The following is a 16477-nucleotide window of genomic DNA, read 5'->3' as shown; positions in this document are numbered from 1 at the left end:
ACACAACTCAAAATCAAATCTCATATATATCACTACCCTAGTACCCTTGTGGCTCTCTTTACAAAAAAAAAAAAAAAAAAAAAAAATAAAAAATAAAAAATTTTGAAACAAAAAAGAAACTAGAAAGAAATTTCGAGAACATATATTAGGGAACGAAAAGGATTTACCTGTATAAAAAATTTGGAATTGATGGACTTAGGGAACAAAAGGGTTAACACTAGGTAACGAAATTTCAAGATGGATTTACACTAGGTGACGAAAGGGATACCTTTGAACGAAATTTTAAGAACAACTGGTATTATGGAGCGAAAGGAGTAACTCCAAAGAAAAAATGTCCCTTGTAATGTCATTTGCTGTGATTGTTTGAGCAGTGTAACAATTCTATTAAAGTGCCAGAATTTTCAGGTTTATATACTTCGTAAAAAAAAAAAAAAAAAAAAAAAAAAAAAAAAAAATCTACTTTGCTGCAATAAAAATAAAAATAAACAGATAGGCTAGAAATAGTAGAGAACTATTTAATGGAGATGTGAAATTTAAGCAGAAACAAGTTTGCTTTAGAAGTGGGTCGGTCAGGTCAATTTTCATCACTTGTAACACAAGCTTAGCATCAACTATTACAATTTCAATTTGAGTAGGTTTTTTTTTTCTTTAATTATTGCAACCTACTTTAGCTAGTAACATGGAAAAAATTGTACGAAATTTTCGGTCTATAATTTAAATAAACTTAACAGCCCCAACCACTTCATTGAAATATGACAACGACAATTTAGAAGAAAAAAATAAACCAAAGTTTTTATAAACATTACAACCCAATTAGCAAAATATCTTTAGCTTTCTGATCAACAAGTTAAGCCTAAGAGAAATATGCGACCAAACCCGAACAGTAGCAAGGTCATGTTATACGCGAACCCTTACCCACAACGAAGAATGAGACACGCGGAATCAATAATGTGAATAAGAAGATGATGAAAAAACAATGTTAGATCTCAGGCATGATTAAACCAAGGCGATGCTGCTTTCACCGCCTGGAGGCTTTCGGACCCCTGTGTAGTAGTCTCGGGATTCTGCCTTCCCGTCTGAAAAGATGTTGTTTCCACTTATCTCTCTCAGCTTGGCATGACTCAAGGGTTTTTCTGTTGAGCTAGGAGGTGCATCTTCTGTGAATATGTTGTTTCCTGACAAGTGAGCAAATTTCTGGTCGGAAATCTTCTTTGCTGTTTTCACTACAGGTTCACTGTCAGTTTCCTGGAATGCAGGAGATCTTACAGTCGATCGTGGCTTAATTTCAGGTGGTGGGGCAAATATGTCATGTCCGCTTAGCTCCTTGCACTTGGCATCGGAGAGTTGTTTCTTCAACTTTGCTTCTGCCGCGCTATCCAGATTTCCACTCAGTTCTCGCTGTTTTGCCACTTCTGGTAAGGAGGCAGGTTTCTTTGGAGAAAGGCTCTCATCATCAGCACCAAATGAGATTTGACTCATTCCAGTAAGAGCTTGCTGGTACACCAAATCACCATAAAATATTGCAAGATTATCAGTACGTCGTTATATATAAACCAAACATGGAAGAATCTATTAATTATCAATTACCATAAAAGATAAACAAACTTTCAACAAGGCAAAGCAAAACAAGAAGCTTCTCTAAGACATTTGACCAAACATATCATGACAAAGTGGCACTTTCCTAGGAAGTACAAACACCTAAGTTTGTTTGTAATCTGGGAGCAGACTAGTAGCTCCATTTTTCATTTTCCAACAGTCAATAATTTCCAGTAATGTCATGACAAGGGAGTACTTGACCGGGGAATGGACCTCGTTTTTTTGTTGATAACTTGTTGATCATGATAGCGTTCACTCGTATTACCAATCAATACACAACTACAAGGGGATGATTCATAGTATACCTGGTACATACGTACGCCAGTTTTGTTACCCGGGGTTTGGTTGGCACCTTCAGCTTCTTGGTCATCGATTTCCTCTTCACCAGCAAATATGCCACTACCAATCATCTCTTTAGACTTGTAAGCAGAGCACGGTTTCCTGAGATTAGGCACATTACATACGCTTGTTATATACACATCCCTTTCGAAGTTGCAACAACAGTCCAACCAATCCACAAAAACATACAAGTATACAACCCCGTCTTGGAGAAGATGATCAATATTCAATCAATTATACTTCGCTCCAATTAGAAACAAACCACTCATATCAACATTGAACATCAATTAAAACAAACAAAAAAATTGACATATACATAGTATCATTAAAAAGAAGAAATTGATCATGACATCAATCTTTCGCCATCAATCCAACAGAACACCGTAAACCATCAATCCAATCAATCAAAAAGCCGAAAAATCGGAGTTCACTTAGATTGCAAACAACCATTATATCCTTACAAACACAAATTACACTTACCTATATAACACTATAACCAAATTATAAGCAAATTTATACCTTAATCCCTAAGCAATAACAATAGCATAGAACAATTCACACAAATTAATAATGACAACCCTTATTCAACACAATGAACAGACAATTGATCATACAACCAAATTTCCTTTTTTGCATCATTGCACATTATAAACAGTTTTTCTAGTCCATTCTACATGTGAAGAATGAAGATCCAATGAATTCAACTTAATTTCACAAACAAAGAATTACCAAATTAATTTTTTAAAAAGGGTACAAACAAGAAAAACGTGAGAAAAAAATTATGTTTGGTAAAAATTGAACTACAAAAAAATAAAAATCAGATCTTACCTTTTTACCAAGGATTCAAACTCTTCATCTGTAACTTGACCTCCAAACACCACCTTACTGATCCCATCCGATGGCTGCTCATTTCCCAGCAGAAATTAAAATCAATTAAAAAAAACACTCTTTTTTATTAATAATACCCAATATAGTATTTTATTAATAATTCAAAAAAATCCCAGAAAAATCCAAATTAAAATTAAAAAAATACCCAGATATTTTCTCAGTAAAAGGAATAAAACCCATAAATTAAAATTAAATAAAAACCCAGAAAATTTCTGTTACAATGAAAATCCCAAATAAAAATGAACCCATTTTTTGAATTTAAATAAAAAAAAATTAGAAATTACCTGGACGTTGCGAATAGGGCGATTAGAGGAGGAGAGAGAAGGCGAATCGGCGGGAGGATTTTCCGACCAAGTTAGCAGATCTGCTGTTGAAGTGTGAGGTTTTCTCACCGGAGTTCCTCGGTGCTCCATTTCCTTCTTTAACTCTTCAATTTCCCAAAATGTACAATTCCAAAATTATCAAAGTAAAACTCACTATCTTAAATTATAATTAATATGTATACTTATTTGTTTTACTCTACAAAAATAATTCTAAGAAATCCGAATAAAATTGTTAATGTTATTATGATAATATAGCACGCAAAGAATAATTAAATTTGAAAATTTAAAATAAAAATTAGAGGGGTTGTTTTTTTCTGACACTGAGTTTGTTTAGCTTGTGGTACTACTTGAAGTGGTATGAAATTTAGAGAGAGAATGAAATGAGAAATTAATTTTCTTCTTCAAATTCTCTCTCTTCTCGAAGGAAAAAAAGGAAGGTTGAGCGGTGAAATGACGAAATTGCCCTTTTGTGCCGTTTAAGTTTTACTATTCCAGCTTAGCTTATACGGATGCTTTAAGCTACACTCTTTTCTGACCCCACCGTATTAAACCGTAATTTAAATTTTAAAATAATTATAAATAAAAATGTATAATTCCACGTTTCACTCTTTTATTTGTCAATGTATATTTTTAAGGGGATAATAATACGAAGAATAATAAATTGGTAATTAGGTATTTTAGATTTGAATGTAAATTTGTTATTGGTGAGTGGATATGGCAAGGCAAATTGGAAAGTATTTTTGAAATTCAGTTGGTGGCAGCCTGAGCTACAGTGATGCTGCGTATATAACGGTTATTTATGATCTTATCTTGACGATTTTTTAATTTTACTTTGGGATTGAATTTTTATTTTAAATGTTTTGAAATTGGAGGAGGATTGACAAATACAATTAAATGAGTAATATCTTGATTAGTTGATTGTAATCTAAAATTTGAATTTTATTTTGGAGTTACATTTTGGCTTATTAACAACATTAATTAAGATTGACATGGTATTAAAATCAAACTGAATTAAATTATTTTATTAAAAAAAAAAAAAAAAACACTTACTACCTCCTTTTCATATTATTTGCAACGATTCTAAGTAGAGAGGAAAAATGTCTAATCGTTGCAAATAATATGGAACGGAGGTAGTATTTGTGAAGGAAAAAAAGTTTTATAGAAAATTAGGAGTTTTAAGCCTCTCATCTCCTCTTCTCTTCTAGGGTAAAAATTAGGAGTTTTAAACTAAAAAAAGTTTAAATAAAAAAAAAAAGATTAAATAAGTTTTACAGAGTAACAAAATCTAGATTTTATTCATTTCACCTTATTTTTTGTTGAACTACTGAAATAAATATTACTAAACTGAAATTATTTTTCACTAATTCTCAATGATTTCTTAGTTAAAATTTATTGATTTTGGCTGAACTAAATTAAACAAAACTTATTTACACTAAATTTAACTTATTTATACTAAAGTGAACTTATTTGTACTAATGAATAATATTTTTCTTAAGGTGAAGTTAACAGGAGCTTTAAAATTAGGTAAATATAACATATTCTTAATTAAATATTTACGGAGGATAGGAAATTAAATTATAATTAACTTATTGTCATATTGCATATTATTGGGCTTTGTATATTTAGGAAACAAGCCCCTCAAAAAAAATATATTTAGGAAACAAGATTATTGTGAATACTGTGAAAATATATCCTAGAGAATATTGTGAGCTATTTTAGGTTATTTGGTCTTGCCCTCCAAGTATATTTTGTCATGGTATCAAGAGCTTAGGTTTGATCCAATTTTTTTTTTTCCCGACGACTTGATTACACGTAATATTATTCATTATATTTTGTCACATATGTATTAATATTGATTTCTTAATGAGTGAAATTGGCATGTTTAAAAAATTGTCTTTGAATTGTGATAATTGACAAATATTACATATGTTGCCATGTTGGTGTAATCCAAGATTTGAATTAATTTTGATGTCACTTTTTGGCTTATAATGAGCAATTATTAAATTGATATGCTTTTCCTTTTTCTTTTTTTCAATAATTGGCATTTACATATGGAGTAATTATCACTGTATATTGGCATATCGCACAAGCATTAAAATTGATTTAATTTTTTTAAATAAGTTGGCATTTATTATAGTGTTTAATAAACATTCTTCAATGCAAAAAAAATAAATTTAATTACTCCGAGTTCGTTTGACATTGATGTGGTTTTCTTTTTTGGTATTTTATTTGTCAAGATTATAAAATATATGTCATATAAGGAATCAACAACTATTCAAACTTAGGGCATGTTCTCATTTATTGAACTCAGCTGAACTGAACTGAATTGAGCTGAACTGAACTGAGCTGAGCTGAACTGAACTGAACTGAACTGAAATGAATATTTTATAAGAGAAGGAAATTAGGAGCTGAACTGAACTAAACTGAATTTCAACGTAAGAGAACAGACCCTTATTAAATCTATTAACTATTACTAAAACAGAAGTTGCTAACATCACCACTAATTTTCCCGCCTAAATGAATGATGATGTCATTTTTTTTTTGGAAAACTATCATAATTAACATTTTTGAAATTTAAATATTGGAAGCTTCTACATCACAACTAAAATCTATCAATTTATCGTAAGAAATTGAAACAATTTTAAATAGTACATTAATAAATGACCTCTTACATTGAACTATGAATTGGACAACATTAAACATATACTATATCATGGAGTAATTATGATTAAAATAAAAAATTTTATAATTACAAAATATATGTAATTCTTATTTATATTCATGTATAATAGCGATTTATTTTATAATGTACAAATAAAAAATAATTAAAAATAAGTTTTATACAAACCGTGCATCGCACGGGTTCTAACCTAGTTTTTAATAATTTTAAAAACTGACAACAAAAAAGTGAAAATATTTTTTTCTTGTTTTTGTTTTTTTTTTTAATTTTATTTTTTTTATATATTGAAAACTGAAAACAAAAAACAATGTCAAATACATTGTTTAACTTTTAGTCATACGGAGTATATACATAAATAAAAATTAAACAATACCTGAAACTTTTGATTTTTGGCACTATTTAAGAATTTCACATTATTTATAATCTGTAATCAAACATATAGAAAGATTTGACTAGTTGGTTGCATTAATGGTTTTGACTAACTTGTTTGTAATATTTTTTTTATAGGTGATACGAATCTATCCCAAGATCCTCTAAGATCGAAAGGAAAGCTCTTATCACCCAAGTTATCTCTTACTCTTAGCTTACTATAAATAATTGATTATATATACAAAAAATTGTTAAGTAACAAAAAATTGTTAGTTGTTTCAATGTATATAATACCTAAAACACTAAATATTCAATAGTAATTAAAAAGTCTAAATTTCAATAAGCTATTTACCAAGTACATGAATTAACTTTTTCATATGGCTGAACATCACATAGGTATCAGTACGCTAAAAACTATTCAAAAAACTCATTACCAAATAAGTCGTAAATATCATTTGAATAGAATAAAGAGAATAAATGTCTATTCTCTTCATCTTAATTTTAGTTCAATTCAGTTCAGTTCCTAATTTCCTTCTCTCATAAAATATTCTGTTTAGTTTTAGCTCCAATCAGTTCAGTTCAGTTCAATTCCTAATTTCTATCTCTCATTAAATATTCAGTTCAGTTCAGCTTCAATCAGTTCATTTCGATTCCTAATTTCTTTCTCTCATAAAATATTCAGTTCAACTCCAATCAGCTCAGCTCAGTTTGTTCAGTAAATCAGAACATGCCATAAGTACAAACATTACTAGGTTTCCCAATGAAAATTTTCCAAGAAATAATTAATGCCATATACTTTTAGGTTCGTTTCAATCACTCCTTAGTTCGACTCAGGATTATATAATTACTAAAAATAGTCAAGAATCATCTAAGGGGTTGTTCGGTTGACAAAGTAGAATGGGGGAAGTGAAAATTCATGGGATTTTATAATTTGGGGTGTTGTTTGGTTGACATAAAAAAGTAAAAATGGGGAAAGTTGGAATACATGGGAATTTCCACTTCCCACAAAATGTAGGAAGTGAATTACCTAGCCCCCCATGGTCATTCAAAGTTAATGGGATTTTCAACTTCCCATTGCACAACCAAACAACTTAAGGAAATTCCTAGGAATTTCATTTGGGAAATGATTTCCCATGAAATACAACTTCCTACGGGAATTTATTTCCTGCGTCAACCAAACCGAGGCATTCTAAGTTTCTTATGAAATGACTCTCTTCAGATTTGGATTATAATTAGATTAAACATACGTAGTAAGTTAATTTTTTTTTTTTTTTAAAAAAAGAAGTTAATTAATTAATTTAATGACAATGTTAGTTGGCATTTGCAACATTTGTGTTGTTGTCCATTGCAGAACTTTCATAAGAATTTTTGCATATGTTTCTGACACACCATTATAAGTAGCTGTCTTAGTTGATTAGTGGATGCGTGTCACGTGCGAGAGAGACAATAAGGAATTAGACTTTTCAATCAAATCTTAATTAGGTTTAATTGAATAATCACCCAATTAGACAATTAGTTAATTGAATTTTATTTCTTAATTCTTAATCACGAAAGATGTAGACACAAAACAAGTCTAACAAACTCTTAATTCCATAATTAGTGTGTGGTGGTAAAAATGGTACTCTCAAGGAAACTCTCTAATCTCTCAAGGAATAAGTCCAAACCATTTGATTATAATTTCTAAATATGTAGAAGCAATAACTCTCAAGGAAACTCTCTAATCTCTATATTTAATTTTGCGAAGTATATGCTGCCAAGGAAAAAAGACTACAAATTAATACTAAAGCAAATATAATTAACCGTCGCTTCTCCAGCAATTTGATGAACATGATAACTTTTTAAAGTAGATCAACATTGATTTAGGTACAAAGTATTACAAATGAAAAATGATCATTAATCACTAAATTAAAAGAAAAACATTGTTATAATAAACCATAATAAGCATAAATAACTTGAGATGTTTCTTTAAAAAAAAAAAAAAATCGAGATTATATATTCTACAAGTATTATGTTAAAAGTAGGTTCAAACAATAGAAGTACATAAACCAAACTGTTAGTAAAGTTTTAACCAAATGAGTATACGTAATATTATTCTCGTGCGAATAAAGATTACCCAATAATTTAGTTAATTACTGTTGCGCGTTATAAATTTTTTCTACCAATTTTACCATAAGTTTTTATTCGAACTATTGTGAGACCGTCAAGTACAAGACTTGGCACGTTAGATTGTTTTCACATATGAACAGTATTATAAGTTGGGTATGTGTTGACCCTCCCGTAAAGAAAGGCTTTATATTGGGGTGGTGGGGAGGATGAGAAAGAGATGGTGTTGCTCTGAAGCAAAGAAGGGATGAAGGAATTCTATTCATTCACTCTACATCATGAACTAACTTGGTCATCATCATAATTGCTACGAGTAGTATTTTACATACAGCATTGCATTGCCAGCCTGCCTACACATATGATGTATCATGCACTGATTCAAGCGATCTACGAGTAATTAATTTGGTTGACATGCATTATTGCTTAACAATTGCTTCTTTTGACTAGATTTTTTTTTTTTTGAATGATTTTAATAATTAATTGTAAGTTATTTTGATTTTTGAATACGTTAGAGATGCCATATACATCTAAGTAATGATCAATTCGCTTGGCTACGTGATATTAGTAATAGACAATGAGTCAATGCTAGTAATACTTCTTCTGGTTCTAGAATAACGATAACCTATCTCGCTTAGACCTGGCAAACAGGTCATTCGGGTCGGGTTCGGGTCGGGTCAAGTTCGGGTCAACAAATGTTCGGGTCGGGTTCGGGTCGAGTCGGGTCAACTCGGGTTTCGGGTCAAATTCAGGTCAGCACTTCGGGTCAAGTTCGGGTCAGGTCAAGTTCGGGTCGGGTTAAGTTCGGGTCGGGTCAATTCGGGTCGAGTCTTTTCGGGTCGGGTCAATATTTAGGATCAATTTTCGGGTCAATTTCGGTCGAGTCAACTCGGGTCGGGTCTATTCGGGTCAAGTTTGTGTTGGGTCACCAATATAAATTCACTTTAAAAAAAATAGTTGGAAAATAAAGTAAAATCGTTAAAAAAAAAAAATCGTGAGTACCTATTACTTAGAAAATAAAGAAGTCTTAAAACAAGTAATTAACCATTTCATCCTATTCTCTTATTATTCGGGTCAATTCGGGTCGGGTTGATTGGGGTCAATCAATTCGGATTAAAATTGGGTCGGGCCACTTCGGGTTTCGGGTCATTTCGGGTCGGGTCAAGTTCGGGTTTCGGGTCAATTTCGGGTCAGGTCATTCGAGTCGGGTCACTTCGGGTCATCGGGTCATGTTCGGGTCAACTCCATTTCGGGTCGGGTTCAGGTCGGGTCGGGTTAGTTCGAGTTCGGGTCATTTTCGGGTCAATGATTTCGGGTCAACTTCAGGTTACAGGTCGGGTTATTCGGGTCGGGTCAATCGGGTCGGGTCAGGATTGCCAGGTCTAAATTCTCGCTCCACAGTTTGATTTTTTAACTATTTACAAATATTATTTTTTTTATCTATATTGTTGTAATAATGTATTATTAACACAAAAATTTTTGTACACCCAGTTTACAATAATTTAACGTACATTATCAAGCAGTGTTCAACTTTTATATTTTTTTTTACTTATGGAGAATTAAAGTTATTGATCGTTAAAGTTTTGCATTGGCAAACGTGATATAAGAAACATGTCGTTAACAACGTCAAGTGAAAAAGAATAGAAGAAGTATTAAGGTTTCCATTACATAGCCTTGAGTCTTGAGATTGTGGAATCACCGGATCAAACACCTAACTAAAGACAATTTGGGGTGGGAATTCCCTTACCCTTTCCCCCACTCCCAAAATACCTAGCCCGCTAATTCGGGACGAGAGGACCTGTTCTCCTTACCAACAAAAAAAAAAAAAGTTTACATTTACGGAGTTGTATAATTTAGTTGATGGTATAATAATGTAGTAGAAGTAATATAAGTAAAATTCCAAGTAGGTAAGTGCCTAGTTAAATGGTTGTCCTTTAGCAAGTAGGAAGGTTTTGTAGGCTCATTATTAGTGAGTACGGTACTCTATATTATTTGCATTGTTGAATCTGTAGGCATTATTAGAGGCCATTTAATTAACCTGGATCACGTACTTACTAAAGAATAGAATGAGCGATTCTCTTTTCTCTACTAGCAAGTCATCATTCTTGTTTTAAAGGAAGAATATTCGTGTTAATGTACTGAATTTATAAATATTTTAATTGTACTTAAAACAATTTTAGAAGTTATTATGAGAATTAATTATTTTTGTACCATGCAACAAGGTAGCTTTGAGCTGCTGGGACCGAAATTTTGTTAATTATTAGGTGTCAAATATAGGTAAATAAGAAGATAATATATATATATATATATATATATATATATATATATATATATATATATATATATATATATATATATATAAAATACTATTATAAGATATTTATTTTCAAAATCTTGCAGATTATATGATAATATCTTCTATATATACTACTCTACGATACTCCATACAAAGTTTAAGAAGGTTCAGATGGAATATGTCACAAGAAGGTTTTGTGTGAGATCGTTCACGTGAGTCCGATTTATAATGCACATAACCACTGCCACTACCACTACTTAGTCACGTACTTGTCGGCGACCACCCTCCCCCTTCCATCCTCCGGCGCCGGATACCCACCCCCACCCATTCCCCTACATAAACGCAGGCAGGCTTTAAAAATAAATTATAATTAGCTTCAAATTCCTCCTTTGTTATGGAGGACGACAAACTTTTGAAAATACTGATGGTTAGCTACGATGAGTTTGAGAATAATTTAAAGCTCTGTGTTGCTTTTTGTTCCTTGATTACAAAGGAATTTCATTATAGTACAGAACAAATGGTGCGTATGTGGATGGCTTTGGGATTTGTTGAGCTCGGAGATGACAAAAGCTTAGAAGATGTCGATGAAGAATATGTTCGTGAATTGCATGCTACGGCTATACTTCTTTGAGTTCCCCTATTTCAAATATTCTGATCAATATTGTCTAACTGATACTTATAAACCAAAATTTGACTATAATAATCTAATTTCTGACACTTTTAATCTAATATCTGACAATTATAATCTAATATCTGACTATTATAATCTAATTTGTGACAATTAAAACCTAATATCTGATACTTATAATCTAATATCTGACTATTATTATCTGATTCACACTTTTAATCTAGGAAAAATTGCTCCCATTAATCTGAACTTTGCCTCATCCGCCAAAAATAATCCCAACTTTCGTTTGTTATTTATCACTCCCAACTTTAATGGGTATTAATTTCTATTGCACCCAAATGACTTGCAACCGGTTAATCAGGTAAATATTGCTGACTTGTGATTAATTGCACACGTGTCGCATCATGATAGGCTTAAAAAAACAAATAAAAAAAAAAACTCCATTCACAGCCACCTCCACCACCACCACCACCCTCAATCGCCGAAACCCTAACCCCAGCCCTCAATTTCACCGGGAAACGATCGGACAACCCTCAGCTTCCACTAAAAACCACCGGCCTTCCTCCAACACCCATCCCAGACCCTGGAAACAACCTTAGCATAGTTGTTTTCGTGGCTAATTGACGGGGAAGGGGGTGAAATTGAGGGTGAGGGAAGGGAAAGGGATGGATTTCGAGGGTGAGGGAGGGATGGGCGCCGTTTTCCGGCAACGGGGGAGGGGTTTTCGGGGTGGGGGGAGGAAAGGGGTGAATTTCGAGGGAAGGGGGAGTGTTGAGCGGCGAATCTGGGGTTTTTGGGGTGGTGTTCGATGCAAGGGAGGGGTTTTTGGGGGTGGGGGAGGGGTTTTCGGGGGTGGGGGAAGGGGTGGGGTGGCTGGGCGGCAGTTTCCGATGGCGGGGGAGGGGTTTTCGGGGAGGGGGCCGAAATTTCGGCGGGGTGGGGGTGGGGGTGGGGGTGTGGTGTTTTCCGAGAAAGGGTAGGGGCTGGGTTTGGTAGTTTTTTTTTTAATTTTTTTTCCTTTTTTTTAAAATTTTTTTTGAACCTATCACGTGTTGACACGTGTCTAGGTAACCTGCTACATCAGGTTGACTGACCTGTTGGGTGCAATAGAAATTAATACCCCCTAAAGTTGGGAGTGATAGATAATAAACGAAAGTTTGGATTAATTTCGGCGGATGAGGCAAAGTTCAGATTAATGGGAGCAATTTTTGCTTTAATCTAATATTTGATATTTATAACCTAATATTTGACAATTAAGATTTTTTTTTTCTGCTTCTATGACCGGACCCACGTAAGTCCGTTCTACACAATACTAAAAATCCATCTCCTCTCTACTACCAAACATTGTAGGTAAATAATATGAATTTAAGCCGACAAGACCCAAACGTATCAAAACCCACCCTAAGAGTTCCTCTCGTGAATAACATACATTTTGTTGGATCCTCTTTTGATTACCTAAAAGAGAAAACAAAACAAGTCGTATACATGACAATGTGAGCTGTGATGATGAATACTCCAATGCAAAGAGATAAAAAGAAAGTAAGGAATGGAGAAAAGAAAGTAAGGGAATGGGGTTAAAAGGGAGGAATTGAAGTAGAAGACGAAGAAGATGGATATGATGGGCTCTGACAAATTAGCATTTGGGGCACACGTTTTTTACATAAGAGGTTAATCATTACACTAAGTAAGTGGGATTCTAATGCACATGTAAGTAGCAATTAAAGGCATGTTCTTTTACTCTAGGGCGTACAAAAAAGTCATTTTAACGATAACTTCAACTGCTGTTTTGATCTGTCCCACATTGCTTTGCATCATCCTATTCTCTCTCGAACATTCACGATAATTCTTATTTTCGGTCATGCATGTTACAAATCTACAATTGCATAACTAAAGGTCTGTTCTGATTGACTGAACTGAACTGAACTGAAATAAATATTTTATAAGAGAAGGAAATTAGAAGCTGAACTAAATTGAAATGAAAATAAACGTAAGAGTCTGTTTACATTTACTTAATTTCAGTTCAGTTCAGCTCTAATTAGTCCAGATAAGTTCAGTCAGTTAAGTTCAGCTCTTAATTTCCCTCTCTCATAAAATATTCATTTCAGCTCAGCTCAGCTCAGTTTAGTTCAGTTCAGCTCCAATCAGTTCAATTCAGTAAATGTGAACATGCCCTAAGGCCTAAGCACATAATCTTTAATTAGCTTCTAATTATTATTAGTTGTTAATTTAGGGCATGTTCTCATTGACTGAGCTGAGCTGAATTGAACTGAGCTGAATTGAACTGAGCTGAGCTGAACTGAATATTTTATAAGAGAAGGAAATTAGGAGCTGAACTGAACTGAACAGAGCTGAACTGAACTGAACTGAACTGAGCTGAACTGAACTGAACAATCGCGTATAAGAGAATATTTTATAAGAGAATATTTTATAGGAGCTGAACTGAACTGAACTGAGCTGAATATTTTATAAGAGAATCGCGTATTCAATCCCACACAAAAACAATCGGGAAGAAACTGGTCTGAATTAGTCCAAAGGATAAATCGGGTGGAATAAAAAAAACTAAAAAAAAATAATTCTTAGCTTCAATAGTTTCTTTGGATTAGTATTATATGAAGTATTCATTTGAAGATGAAAATGGACTGTTTTGTGTTGAATAAGGCAAATAAAGTGCGTGATATGTCTATTTAGAAATAGGTTCAAATGATCTGTTTTCATTTAATTATCTCTATTGTACAAAGTACTTGTATAAGTTTAGGGGTAGTGCTAAAAATGATCTTGATTTTATATACTCATTTCAAATGGTTGGTGTATATAACGCATTAGAAAAGAAAAAAAAAAGTAAAGAACATCGACCAAAAAATAAAGAATAATATTAGAAAAAAAAAAAGTGAAGAACAACGCCCACCGTGGGGCTCGAACCCACGACCACAAGGTTAAGAGCCTTGCGCTCTACCAACTGAGCTAGACGGGCTTGCTTGTTAATGTGACATGTATTTTATATTTATATTTATCTATTGTACTATTACGAAGTTATTCCACTAGATTTTATATCTTCTAAACCAGAAATCCGTTAAAAATGTTTTGTAGATTACCTTTGGAGGATGAGGGTTTGAAACCCCATATCCTTAGCCTTTAACTATATATATATATATATATATATATATATATATATATATATATATATATATATATATTTGATTCAAATGAAGATGCGTACATCCAAAATAAGAAAAAACACAAAGGAAGAAAAAATAACACACGCACACAACAAAGCAAAAAACAAACCAACTACCTACGGAGGGATTAGGCGTGGCAAAGCCACTCCTCGAATGTCCTCCTCTAAAATACGACTAAGTTCCATTGGAACATTATTATGAAAATATTCTAATTGAGAGTCAAGAATGACACCGCGGTTGGCCAACCAATCCGCCGCCCTATTGCCTTCTCTAAAAATATGTACCACTTTTACTTGCCATCGACCATCATTGAGTAGCTCGAAGCATTGCCTTATGTCATGTATATTCTCTCCAAAGGCAACCTTCTGGGTATGTAACGCGTGGACACAAGCTTGATTATCAAGTTGAACTTCGATCTTCTCAATCCGCAAATTTCGAGCTATCTCCAACCCTCTCATAAGAGCTAAGACTTCAGCTCTAAAAGCCGTACTATGACCAAAGTTAGCAGCAAAGGAAGCGATTTGGTTACCTGCATAATCTCGAATGATACCACCAGCTGGCCCAGGACATCCCTTTGCTGCACCATCGCAGTTCAAAACGTACCAGCCATGCGGAGGAGCATGCCAAGTGATGTTGGCTGGGATTTTGTAGTGCTTCTTTTTGCTCGTGTCATCTAAAATATCCCAGATTGCACGACGAGCCTCATCATAGCGCACTTGAAGGAACGCCCCAACATCTATTGGTAACTCATCTCGTCTATTATAAACCCAGCAGTTCCTCCATCTCCATATCCACCACACCGCAATACCAAAGAAAGTTGGCCATGACTCCTTGCCTTCAAAGTTATCATCCCTTGCATTTTCAGTTATCCACTCTTTAATATTCCCTTGGAAAAATATGTTCATAATAGACTCATCCACTACTTTTCTCTACACTAATTTTGCAGCGGGACAATCCCTTATTATATGCAGTGTACTCTCTTCAGCCGCACCACAAATAAAACACTTAGGGTCATCAGTCATCTTTCGTTTGAAAAGATTTAAATTGCCCAACACTCGATCATGGCAAGCTAGCCACAAGAAGGCCCTAACCCTATGGTGAACTGGAGCGTGCCAGACAGTATCCCAACAGTCTTCATCGAGGACATCTGTTTGATGCTTCAAAATTTGAACCGCTGACTTGATAGTAAATCTGCCTTTTTCCCCATTATTCCAATAAACAAGATCTCCAATCGAAGGGTCCGGTCTAACCTCATAATTATGTATCTTTTTCAAAATGCTTTGATCTAGGAATGGAGCAAAGATATTCCAACGCCAACCATGCCCTTCCTCCCACATTTCCCCTACTGTTGAACCCGCAAGTTCAATAGGGAGAGATTGAATGACCAAGTTGCTAAGTGGCTCATCTGTTGCCCACTTATGATCCCAAAAGAGGGTTTTCTCACCATTGTCGACTGCCACTCGTAATCCTTCACTAAGGGTTTTAGCATTTTCCGTAATCCCACTCCATACATTCAAGCTACCAACTTTTGGTTCAAACATATCCATATCACAACGGCCTTTACAGTATTTGGCACGCAAAACTCTCGACCATAAAGCATTAGGTTCCGAGAGCATTCTCCACCCAAGCTTTGTAAGGAAGGCCGCATTAGCTTGTTTTGCCGAGAAAATACCTATCCCACCTTTCTCGAAAGGGCGTTGTAAAACTTCCCAAGAAATCAAGTGAATTTTTTGCTTGTCTTCATTACCTCCCCAAATAAACCTTCGGGTTTTCCTGTCAATCTCTTCACATATCGACTTTGGAATTTTAGCCGATTGCATAGAGTAAAGTGCCATAGTCGAGAGGGAAGACTTGGCAAGGGTGATGCGTCCGGCTAAAGAAAGGTATTTTGTCTTCCATCCCGATAGTCTCCTATCGATTTTCTCACAAAGATGACTGAAAGTTTCTTTGGTAACACGACTCGTAAGGGTCGGCATACCCAAGTACATCCCGAGGTCCGGGGTTGCTTCCATTTTTAAAGTTTCACTGATTAATTGCTGCTGCCCTTCCTCTACATTAGCAGAGAAGTACACCCTTGATTTA

At 34.1% G+C, this 16477-nt stretch overlaps 1 protein-coding gene and 1 non-coding gene across 2 annotated transcripts; both read right to left on the bottom strand.

The window, feature by feature from the left end:
* Nucleotides 1–774: 774 nt before the first annotated feature.
* On the bottom strand, nt 775–3553 carry LOC145639249 (uncharacterized). Its single transcript, XM_081690432.1, has 4 exons — nt 3108–3553; nt 2764–2837; nt 1902–2037; nt 775–1494 (listed from the first exon to the last, which is right to left on the bottom strand). The coding sequence occupies exons 1-4, from the start codon at nt 3234–3236 to the stop codon at nt 997–999; spliced, it is 837 nt and encodes a 278-aa protein (XP_081546558.1). The 5' UTR covers nt 3237–3553; the 3' UTR covers nt 775–996.
* Nucleotides 3554–14117: 10564 nt separating this feature from the next.
* TRNAK-CUU (transfer RNA lysine (anticodon CUU)) lies at nt 14118–14190 on the bottom strand. Its single transcript has one exon. It is a non-coding gene; the product is annotated as a tRNA-Lys (tRNA).
* Nucleotides 14191–16477: the final 2287 nt, after the last annotated feature.

The sequence above is a fragment of the Chenopodium album genome, chromosome 7 (assembly GCF_948465745.1).
Source record: "Chenopodium album chromosome 7, dcCheAlbu1.1, whole genome shotgun sequence".
Taxonomy (NCBI): domain Eukaryota; kingdom Viridiplantae; phylum Streptophyta; class Magnoliopsida; order Caryophyllales; family Amaranthaceae; genus Chenopodium; species Chenopodium album.
The sequence above is the reverse complement of the archived record's forward strand: the minus strand, read 5'-3'. Positions and strand labels throughout refer to the sequence as shown.

Bases quoted from the DNA above. Each gene is read 5' to 3' on its own strand.
- LOC145639249 (XM_081690432.1), bottom strand. From the start codon at position 3,236: ATGGAGCACCGAGGAACTCCGGTGAGAAAACCTCACACTTCAACAGCA. The intron at 2,038-2,763 runs GTAAGATCTGAT...GCCTAATCTCAG, and splicing joins TTTGAATCCTTGGTAAAAAG to GAAACCGTGCTCTGCTTACA. The intron at 1,495-1,901 runs GTATACTATGAA...TTGGTGTACCAG, and splicing joins CTGGCGTACGTATGTACCAG to CAAGCTCTTACTGGAATGAG.